This window comes from Solanum verrucosum, unplaced genomic scaffold, assembly GCF_900185275.1.
Source record: "Solanum verrucosum unplaced genomic scaffold, falcon-dt-bn FXZP01000094.1, whole genome shotgun sequence".
NCBI lineage: Eukaryota > Viridiplantae > Streptophyta > Magnoliopsida > Solanales > Solanaceae > Solanum > Solanum verrucosum.
In genome coordinates, this window is record NW_026019970.1 from 2,825,302 (window position 1) to 2,837,152 (window position 11,851).

At 30.3% G+C, this 11,851-nt stretch overlaps 1 protein-coding gene across 1 annotated transcript; it reads left to right on the forward strand.

Moving 5' to 3' along the window:
* Positions 1–7,331: 7,331 nt before the first annotated feature.
* LOC125817133 (uncharacterized) lies at positions 7,332–8,734 on the forward strand. Its single transcript, XM_049496700.1, has 3 exons — positions 7,332–7,414; positions 7,514–8,348; positions 8,639–8,734. Exons 1-3 carry the CDS (start codon positions 7,332–7,334, stop codon positions 8,732–8,734), a joined length of 1,014 nt encoding a protein of 337 aa, XP_049352657.1.
* Positions 8,735–11,851: the final 3,117 nt, after the last annotated feature.

Sequence of the window (11,851 nt, forward strand, 5' to 3'; positions counted from 1 at the left end):
TTATCAAGACGAATTATTTTTATTGCATAATCTGGAAATTGTGCTTTTTAACCTTATTATTTGAGCCAACAACCTTGCAAAAGTCGTATTGCGAGTTGATAATAAGTACACATGAGACCATCTTGTAGATGCATCTATCAAGACCATATAATAATTAAATGGTCCACATGCAGGGTAAATAGGCCCGCATATATCACCATGTATCCGTTTAAAAAATGCGGGAGATTCCACTCCAACCTTAGTCGTTGATGGTTTGGTAATCAACTTTCCTTGTGAACAAGCAACATAAGAGTATTCCTTTGAATGAAGAACATTTTGGTTCTTCAAAGTATGCCCATGTAAATTCTCAATTATTCTGCGCATCATATTATAATCGGGATGGCCCAACTGGTCATGCCAAATGACAAAATCATTAGAATCAGTAAACCTTATTTACCACGGCATGTGATTCAACCGTACCAATATTTGTATGGTACAATTCAGAAGAAAGTGCAGACAATTTTTCATGCACAATTTTTTTCTCCGCATTTATCATAGTGATGTAAAGGTATTCCACTTTTCCTTCATTTGCAGTCTCAACATGATAGTCATTTTGGCGAATAACCTTGAAACTTAATAAGTTTCTTTGAGACTTACTACAATACAATGCATTATTAATTATTAATATTGTTCCTCCAGGTAGTAATAAGGCCGCTCTTCCAGAGCCTCAATCAATTTTGTACTACCGGATATTGTATTAACATATGCCTTTTTCATTACCAAATGAGAGAAATATTTCTTTTCTCTTAGTATTGTATGAGTTGTGGAACTGTCCAGAAGGCACATATCTCCATTATTCATCTTGGATCCAACTGAAGACTGGAAAATTTTATTTATCTTCATAAAAATAAAAATACATAATAAGAAGTACGAAACTTAACAAAAGAAAATTTAAGTACATGAACTATAAGTAATACATTAAAAACGCATAACGACATTATTTATTTTCTAGTTGAATTATCAATCTTCAGTTGCGATCCCCAAATAAGCCCTCAGTTTCTAGATGAGTAATATCATCGAGCCCATGAAAAGAATCATCTTTCAATGCTAAATTTGCCTCAATATTCTCATCATATTTTTGAGAAGATTCTGCTTGAGCATCATCCTTGAGATTCAAATGTGACTCCACCTGGGTATTAGAAGAGGAGGCACCACCTTTCTTTCCTTTTCTTTTGAAGGAATTCCGATACAACCTGACAAAATGCTTAGGTGCTCGACATTCATTCTTCCAATGACCTTTAAGGCCACAATGATGACAGTGATCGCCCTTTCCTTTAGATGGATTATTTTGAGAACCTATATTGTCTTCTCTTTTGTTATGACCACCACATCGACGATTATTATATTGTCTTTTTCCCTTGCCACGCCCACACACATTTTCGTTGCCCCGATTATTTTGTCTTATTTCAGACTGGCCGTGTGCTTCTATCCCGTGTGCCTCGGTAATGGAACATTCCAGCGGGACGGGCTTCATGCTGGTCAGCCACCAAAAGGCACGAGATCAGTTCAGAGTATTTCTGAAAACCTTTTTCAAGATATTGCTGTTGTAATATCATATTAGAGGCATGGAAAGTAGTTAGTGTCTTTTCCAACATGTCCTCATCTTTTATAGTTTCCCCACATAATTTCAATTGGGAAGTTATTCTAAATACAACAGAGTTATACTCAATTACGATTTTATAATCGTGAAATCGTAAGTGCATCCACTCATAACGATCCCTTGGCAATACAATTGCCTTGAGGTGGTCATACCTCCCTTTCAAACCTATCCACAATTCAAGTGGATCTTTCACTGTTAAGTATTCAACCTTTAGGCTTTCATCAAGATGATGACGAAGGTAAATCATAGCTTTCGCTTTATCTTGACTTGATGCTTTATTTCCTTCAATTATACAATCACCAAGACCCTTAGAGGTAAGGTGAATTTCAGCATCAAGTACCCATGACAAATAGTTCTTTCCAGAAATGTCAAGTGCCACAAATTCAAGCTTTGACAAATTCGACATGTTGAAAACTATCATAAAATAGTTGAGTTAATAACATGATGTGATTTCTTTATAATAAAAGATAAATTTATGTTTCAAATGATTAAGAATTAGTATAAAGTATATTATATGCATGAACATGGAATGTTACAAAAACATGTAAACTCATAAAGTATGAAACAGTAGTTTTAATATATGTTCTAATTATTTTCCAATATTTATTTCTAGTTTCAATAGTTATTAACGTCAAACTTTTGTAAGTTTTTCAAGTCATATTTAATATAATACTACTCTCTTTATGACACATAAATATTTATCATAAATTTATGACAAGAAAATATTTACAAGTCTTCTAACTAGCATGTTATCACATTTCCTACTATTTAATTTAGAGTTATAAGTTAGTAGCATATAAACAACATAAAAATATAAACCTGAAACGTATTGATTATTATGCCTAGTAAAGTATTATAATAATACCTAAAGCAAGTTATATATGCAGTAATTAAATTACGGATCAAAGATTTATGCAAGTTCTATTAGAGATGTTATAAACACATAAATGTATACCTGACTCTAAAAGAAAGTTGATTAACTTTTACGAATTAATTTCAAATTAAGTAGGTCTCAGTTGGTTAGAGACTCGTGCTGATAACGTGTTGTAAAACATGAGGCAAATGCAAGAATACTTAAACAAGAAAGTAAGGCAAAGTATGATGAAAAATATAAAATTGAGAGCCTTATTTTAATCTCTTCAATGTGTGTTTCATAAGGGTGAAAAGACTACCCTTTTATAGGATTTAGAAAATACCCTTTTACATCCTTTAACCAAATACGTTAGCACAACTTTAAGTCTTATATTAAATAGGTTCATTCCTTTATGTTATTGATGAAAAGAAACATTCACAATTCAATGATTTTATAACACTATACATTTAATTAAATGTGATCACAAATTAAAAACTGATAAATCAAATCGGTGATGTGCACTCATAAATTGACTACACGGTTTGGAAGTGGGCTTGGGCTTCCAATTACAATTTTGCCCACATGCAGATGCTATGCCAGCTCATATTCAAGTCATATACGCCTTCATTTTGTATTTATTTTGCTTTCCTTTTTGTTAAGCATTAATTATTGGACGCGCAAAGAAAACGGATTCCTTTTAATGATTTGCTGCCTTTTTTTTTTTCTTTCCTCTATATTTAGGGCCCATTGACCATGCGATATGAAATTATGATATGAAATCATTATATGGTATCATGAGATGAAATTGAAGTTTGTTTGGATATGCAATATCGAATTTTTGTGTTGTATATTTTCTCATAAACATAAAAATTTCGTAAGTTGTAAGACTATTAAAATAACTCCAATTGTTTATTCAATCTTATCAAATAAATAAAAATTTGTAAAATCTCATGATAAATTATTACAAATTTATTTGTTCTCCACTTAAGTAATTGTTTCATCTAGCTTTAATTTAATAAAAAAAAATTAAACATAAATTGTAGTGTACTAGTCTTTAATATAATCTTCCCACATAGTACGGATAATTTCCTCACGTTGAACTTGCATTTCTCGATCATGTGACCGAGAAGACGAACCAACATTGTTACTTTGAGTCATTTGTTGGTCAATAATAAATTTTATGTCGGTGAGAATAATAAATTTTAAAAAGTAATGATGTGATTATAAATTTTATTTACATATGAAATAAATGGTTAGTAGATATAAATGTGGGGTTGTTTTAACAAAATATAAACTCGTGGATCAATTTTTGTATTTAAATATCTCAAATCATGATATGGAATTCCCATATAATTCCATATCATGGTTTGTGGAGAATATGGAATCACATCTCATGATATGGAATCAACGTAAAATCACATGTCCAAACGCTGATTCCATCTCACGATACCATATCGTGATATGGTATCGCATGGCCAAACGCCTACTTACTATTCCTTCTGTTCATTTTTAGTTGTATTTTTCAAAAGTCAATTATTTGATTAATTTTCAATTTAAATTAGATTACATTAATTTATAGTTAAACATAAAATTTAGATATTCAAAAGCTATATGAAAAGTACTATAAATTGCAATTTTTACATATCAGTACGATGAAAAATACATCGTAAAATGTCAGTCAAAGTTCTTATCATTTGATTCTGAAAAATGTAATCATGACAATTAAAAATAGGCGGAGAGAGTACTTTTAAAAAAATCTTGTTATATATATGGACCACACTATATACATAATGTTAAACTATAATAATGGAATGTTCAAGTTAAGAATATGCATTTATTAAAGATAATAATAATAATTACTTGGATTGACATTAAGTAATCTTGTTATATGGAGTTAAAAATAGTTGCACACATTCAATGCATATTATTAAATCTTCTCTAGTCTAGAAGAGAGAAAATTGTTAGTAGTAGTTTAGTAGTAATACATTGATTAATTTACTAGAGTTCAATATAAATAATTGTCTATAGTAAAATTAATTGAACTGTAGAAGGTGTACCTTCGACACATTCCATAATAAAAAGTGGTAGAAAGATGTCAAAATCACTACTATGTCAAAAAGAATCATAATATCAGTTGGGAGGGTTATCGGTTATTGATAAAAATTAAGATTAAATCTATTTAATCTATTTCTAATTTAGCCTTATTAAAATATAATATAATATATATTTATCGATTTAATTGTTATTGATTCTGATTTGGTTATTAATTATATATGAAAAATGAAGAAATGATTCATTAAAAAAAAAAAAAGTAGTTAGAACAACCAGAATTATAGAACCTTTGATTACTGAATTTAATGTGAATAAAACTCAAAAGTGCACGGAAGAGACTCTCAGTTCCCAAAAACTATTATAGACACTCATATACATGAAACTAACAAAATAATGCTCACTCTTCGGTTTTTTTCCTTTCATAAATAAATAATAAATAAATTTTGATGAAAACATATATATATTTAAAATTATTCATAAAATATTAATATATTATGCATATATAATTAAAAATATATGAATATAACTTATCGATTTGGTTCGATTTAGTTAGATATCTCTTAAAAAAAAACTTTTACAAAATGAAAATTAAATTAAAAATAATTGATTCTTAAATTTGTAGGATGAATGTGTCTATTTGTTCAATTTTATACAAATTTATGTGTCTATTTGTGCATACTCAAAGTTAAAGATTATATTTGCCAACGGAAGGCAAGTTAATAATCAAGATGCATTATGTTAAATAAGACAATCGTTCATTTTTCTAATCATTATTACAAATTTACAATAATTACTACCACGTATAAAACAATTTTACTTATTTATTTTCATTATTAAAATAGTATAAGTTTCTCTGTAATGGATTAATAAAAAAATGTATGAAGAATTGAATATGGTTAAGTGTGATTTGTTGTAAGTTTAGAGATAGAATATGATTTTTTTTTTTTGTATCTTCTTAGGATCTCCAACCATTTTGCTTTTTTGATAACTTGAACTCGCAATCTTGTTAAGATAGAATATGATTAAAGATTTGTAAATGATTGATTATTCCATGAGCACTAACGTGTCATATTATAGTGCCTTCTCTGTTGCATAAAATCTGTCAATGAGTAATAAGTATAGAACATGGCCTACTATTATAGCTTCTCTTAAAAAAACAAAAAGAAGTTGCCAGAGATTGATGTGGGCCCACTCACCTGCTATAGCCCCACACTTCCCATAGGTTACATTTTACAACAAAGCAGGATTTAACGCCACTCTTTATTTTTTTTTAGATAAATTAAAAAAATGATGTCACATAAAATAAGACGGAGAAATTATATTATTCTATCAGTTTCAATTAAGATACTTAAAATAATAATTTTGCAGAACTTCGTAAGAACAACAAAGTTTAAAATATAGAAAAATGGTTTAAAATACCTCTCAACTTTGATTTATTAATTGATTATACCACTACCGTTAAAATAAAGTTATTCTTACTCCTACCGTTTAAAATATGGAAAAATGGTAAAAAATACCTCTCAACTTTGATTCATTAGTTGATTATACCCCTACCGTTAAAATAAAGTTATTCTTACTCCTACCGTTACAAAACTTGTCATTCATGCCCCTCCTTGGGAGGAAATCTCCAAATCAATCAAAAGTAACCTGATTTTTAAGAAAATAACCCACCATATTCTTCTACTTTGATTCATTAGTTGATTCTACCCCTACCGTTAAAATAAAGTTATTCTTACTCCTACCGTTAGAAACCTTGTCATTCATGCCCCTCCTTGGGCGGAAATCTCCAAATCAATCAAAATTAACCTGATTTTTAAGAAAATAACCCACCATATTCTTCTACTTTGATTCATTAGTTGATTATACCCCTACCGTTAAAATAAAGTTATTCTTACTCCTACCGTTACAAAACTTGTCATTCATGCCCCTCCTTGGGCGGAAATCTCCAAATCAATCAAAATTAACTTGATTTTTAAGAAAATAACCCACCATATTCTTCTACTTTGATTCATTAGTTGATTCTACCCCTACCGTTAAAATAAAGTTATTCTTACTCCTACCGTTAGAAAACTTGTCATTCATGCCCCTCCTTGGGCGGAAATCTCCAAATCAATCAAAATTAACTTGATTTTTAAGAAAATAACCCACCATATTCTTCTTCCTCTTCCTCTTCTTCCTCTTCCTCTTCCTCTTCTTCTTCCTCCTCCTCTTCTTCCTCTTCCTCCTCCTGTTGTTGAATAAATTGCCGCAACTGCAATATCTATTTCAACAACTACTGAATAACTTACAACAATTGTGATAGTTTAATATAATTTTTCTTATGATCAAATTTTTAGTTCTAAGTTACAATATTTTCAGGTATCTTCAACATCATTAATGGGAGATAGAATAGTAGTACCAGTTGATTGTAATGGTGAATGGGTCGAGTCCGACAATCGTATATTTGGCGTTGGAAAAGTAAAGAATTGACCGCGACAATTGTAATGAATGTTCATCGAGATATTGCATATGATGATTTTGCAAATACAATCATTACTTGTTGTCAATTAAATTGTGAGTTGGAAGATATTGTGATCACTTACCCGCATAGTTGTGGTGAAAAGCAGAAGATGGCTCCTTTTAAGATAAATGATCAACTTAGTTTAAGTACTTATTTGGAAGATGAACCTAGAGGTGTTTTAAGGATCTACATGGTTGAAAGATTGGTGGAGAATCATAATTTATGTGATGACCAACAAGTGTTGAACGATGAATGTGGTAGGATGAATATGAATATGAATATTCCGAATGAAGAGCGTGAATGTCAACATATTCTTTCTCCTGAAGTTCGGAATTGATTGCCCATTATTGGTGAAGTTGCTGATGAGCAAGTACTATGAACTCATAAATTTACTTATTTCTAAAAGTTCATCCTCTTTGTACACTTAATTAATTTTTGCTTTAGCTGATAATTAATTAACTTAATGCAGTCATGCTCAAGATGATGGAACAGGTTTTTACAAAGATATGTCGTTTAAGAATAAACAAGAATTAGATATTGTATTGAAAATTGCTTGTGTCAAAAAAGATTTTAGGTTGAAGAAGGTAATTAATTCGTGTTCAGTGTATTGTGTCAAATGTGAGCATCTTGAATACAAGTGGTGGCTAAGAGCGGTGAAAGTTGAAAATTTTGATAGATTTTATATTAAAAAGTATGAAAAGATGCATGCATGTGGCTCAAAACATCTTACGAGTCATAATCCACACGCCACAACAAAAGTCATTGGAGCATACTTGAAAGATAGATATCCCGAAGGTAAAGGTCCATCTACAAAAGATTTGAAAAACTCTATCCGTATTGAATTGGGATGCAAGGTTAGTTATTGGAAAGTTTGGATGGGTAGCGAGTTTGCAAAGTCTTTGGTAAGAGGGACACATGAACATGGATATGAAGTGATTGATGCGTATAGTCATATGCTTAGGACATCTAATCCGAAAAGTAAAACGGCGTTGAAGATTGATGAAAATGGTAGGTTCAAGTGTTTTTTGTGGCATATGGAGCTTGATTCTTGGTTTCGCACAAATGAGAAAGTCATAGTTGTTGATGGGACATTTTTGAGAAGTAAATATGGTGGTGTGTTGTTGTCTGCTGTTGCACAGGATGCGGAGAATCATATTTGTCCGGTGGCATTTTGCGTAGTAGACTCTGAATGTGATGCTTCCTACCGATACTTTTTCGAGCAATTGAGAAGTTTTGTACTTGATACTCCTGAATTGTGCATAATCTCTAATAGACATCAAAGTAGTAGAAAGATGGTTTCAATTGTATTTCCTTCAACTCATTATGGTTGTTGCATGAGGCACTTAGGAGAAAATATTCGAAATAAATTTCACAATGCGAGTGTTGTCTACCACTTTTATAAGGCGACAAAAGCATATAATATTGATGTGTTCAGTGATCATTTTAATCGAATAAGAGATTTGGTTCCACAGGCTGCCACACATCTTGAACGTGTTGGATTTCACCGATGGAGCAGGGCATTCTTTCTCGGAAATAGGTCAAATTTATTATAGTTATTATTGATAGTTGGTATAACTGCTGCCGTTTTTTACAGCTACTGTTGCAATTTTTTATAGTAACTGCTGCACTTATTTCAGCACCTGCTGAGAAATATGCAACAATTGTTATAAAAACTATACAACAGTTATAAACACATACTTATAATATATTTTTGGACACTTATATGTTACAAGTACAATATTATGACGACAAATATTGCTGAGTCGATTAACTCAATGTTTCTTGATGAAAGAGAATATTCCATTACTGCTCTATTTGATGCAATAAACAGGCGATTTGCAAAAAAAATTCATGAGAGGCGTATGAAATTCATTAATGCACCAACCATCTTCGTCCCTTCGATAGAAAAAGACATTGCAAAAAATATTAATCTGGGGAACAAGCTATTGGTCCATCAAACTGCCAACTACAAGTATATTGTCACCGGTCATGATAAAGTTGTAACAATTGATTTGCTAGACAAATCTTGTATTTGTAAAGTCTTTAACATTGACAAAGTACCTTGTCCACATGCTATGACAGCGCTTTGATGCCAATATGGTGATGACTATGGGAGACACATTTATGATTACTCCTCTTCGTATACAAAGTAGAGGTATACCTTATTGCATATGTGGAGGAAATTAAACCGGTGCCATCTGAAGAAAGTTGGGAAGTCCTATTGAGATTTTAGAGAGAAAAATATCTTCTCCTTTTGTTGAGCCAGGCAAGGCTGGAAGAAGGTCCTCAAAAAGACATAAAGGAATCGGGGAATCATTTTCAACGAAGAAAAATAAATGTTCTTTATGCAAAAAATTGATCACAAGAGCGAAATGTTGCATAAAAACACATTTGTTCTTTTTGTTTTTTGTGAACATATTTGATCTTATCTTTTTTTTGGTACTAATTGTTGTTTTTGTTGTTAATATTTGTGAACACATTTGATCTTATCTATTTTGGTACTAATTGTTGTTATTTTGATTGTGAGACATATTTGATTTTATTGTTATTCTTATTATTATTTTATTACTTGTTATAGAGAATTTTAGCAATTGCTATATAGAGTACAACAACTTTTTTACTTTTCCGTAGAAAAGTTCAGCAACTGCTATGAAAAGTACAATAATTTTCATGCTTGTTGTAGAAATTTAAATAATTGCTGTAAAATAATACAACAACTCGTTTAATTGATATAGAGAATTGTAGCAATTGCTATGAAAAGTACAACAATTTACTTATTTGTTGTAGCATATTCAAATAAAATTTCTAGCTATTCTAGATTTTCTTTTAAAATTAGTCAAAACTATCCTATTTATCATGGAATATGATTAATATAACTAATTAACAATCAATTTATCAATTTAAGTTGATTACATGTGAAATTACTTAATTGATCGTCTGGTATCTCAAATAACTATCTTATTATACAAGATCACTACCTAATATAAATTTTATTTTTAAATTAAATCAACACTACTCTATTTATCATTAAATATGAGTGTTACAACCAATAAGCAATCAATTACTCATTATAAATTGATAACATGTGAAATTGCAATGGAATTGATCGTCTGGTATGTCAAATAACTATCTCATTATACAAGATCACTATCTAATATAAATTTTATTTTTAAATTAAATCAACGCTACTCTATTTATCATTAAATATGAGTGTTACAACCAATAAACAATCAATTAGCCAATTAATTTGCTTACTTGTTAAAGAAATTTTTAGCAATTGTTATATAAAGTACAACAACTTTTTTACTTGCTGTAGAAAAGTTCAACAACTGCTATGAAAAGTACAATAATTTTCGTGCTTGTTGTAGAAATTTAAGCAATTGTTGTAAAACAATACAACAATACAACAACTCGTTTAATTGTTGTAGAGAATTATAGCAATTGCTATGAAAAGTACAACAATTTACTTAATTGCTGTAGAGAATTTCAGCAATTGCTGTAAAAAATACAACAACTTGTTTAATTGCTGTAGAGAATTTCAACAATTGGATGAGTCAAATCCTCACCTTCAACTAGTTCACTAACAACATCACAATTCTTTTTTTCAATTAAAATATCTATTCATCAAATTTAAAATACCATATTTACTAATGTACAACAAAAGTGAATTAAAAGTGTAGCAAAATAGTGGTAAAAATGCATATCTACAAGCAACCCCTTCAATTCATCAATTTCAAAAGTATAAATTATAGGAACCACATATTATAAGTACTAAATAACATCATATCCCTTCTAGTTTTCTATTTACCAAAAATCCCTTAAAAATAATGTTTGCGGGATACATAGCGTTGTGCACGGGATACATTAGGTTTGATACATTCCACATAGAGGGATACATAGCGTTGTGCACGGGATACATTAGGTTTGATACATTCCATATAGCGGGATACATAACATTGTGCATGGGATACATAGCGTTTGATACATTTCACATAGCGGGATACATAACGTTGTGCACGGGATACATGCGGGATACATAGGTAAATAAGGGATTTTTGAAATTTTTGAAATAAGTAGGGATAAATGGATATTAAGGTAAGTAAAGGAGTGTAGTTAAGTAATTTGTCCATTTCAAAATACCATATTCACTAATGTACAACAAAAGTGAATTAAAAGTGTAGAAAAATAGTGGTAACAATGCATATCCACAAGCAGCCTTTAATTCATCAATTTCAAAATACCATATTCACTAATGTACAACAAAAGTGAATTAAAAGTGTAGAAAAATAGTGGTAACAATGCATATCCACAAGCAGCCTTTAATTCATCAATTTCAAAATACCATATTCACTAATGTACAACAAAAGTGAGTTAAAAATGTAGCAAAATAGTGGTAAAAATGCATATCCACAAGCAGCCCCTTCAATTCATCAATTTCAAAATACCATATTCACTAATGTACAACAAAAGTGAATTAAGAGTAGCAAAATAGTGGTAAAAATGCATATTCACAAGTAGCCCATTCTTCATCACTCTTTCAACTCCTTTTTGAATTCGAATCAGCCTCTTCATCTGCAATATCAGCCCCTTCATCTGTAATATTAAAAAAATGAATTTCACATGTAAAAATGAAATATATATAACACAAGACAAATCTTAGAAAGATGATTAGAATATAATTTTACCTTTACTATTTCCGGACACCAATTCTTTTTCGATAATGGTCTCATTCACTTTTTCCTTTTTTTTTTCTTTCTAGCACTTGATAATGCCTCCGAAATTTGTCTCCTTGTTCTTTTAATATAGT

Coding starts and splice junctions, on each gene's coding strand:
- LOC125817133 (XM_049496700.1), top strand. CDS start 7,332: ATGAAGAGCGTGAATGTCAACATATTCTTTCTCCTGAAGTTCGGAATT. Junction 7,415..7,513: donor GTGAAGTTGCTGATGAGCAA/GTACTATGAACT, acceptor AACTTAATGCAG/TCATGCTCAAGATGATGGAA. Junction 8,349..8,638: donor GTAGAAAGATGGTTTCAATT/GTATTTCCTTCA, acceptor CGTTTTTTACAG/CTACTGTTGCAATTTTTTAT.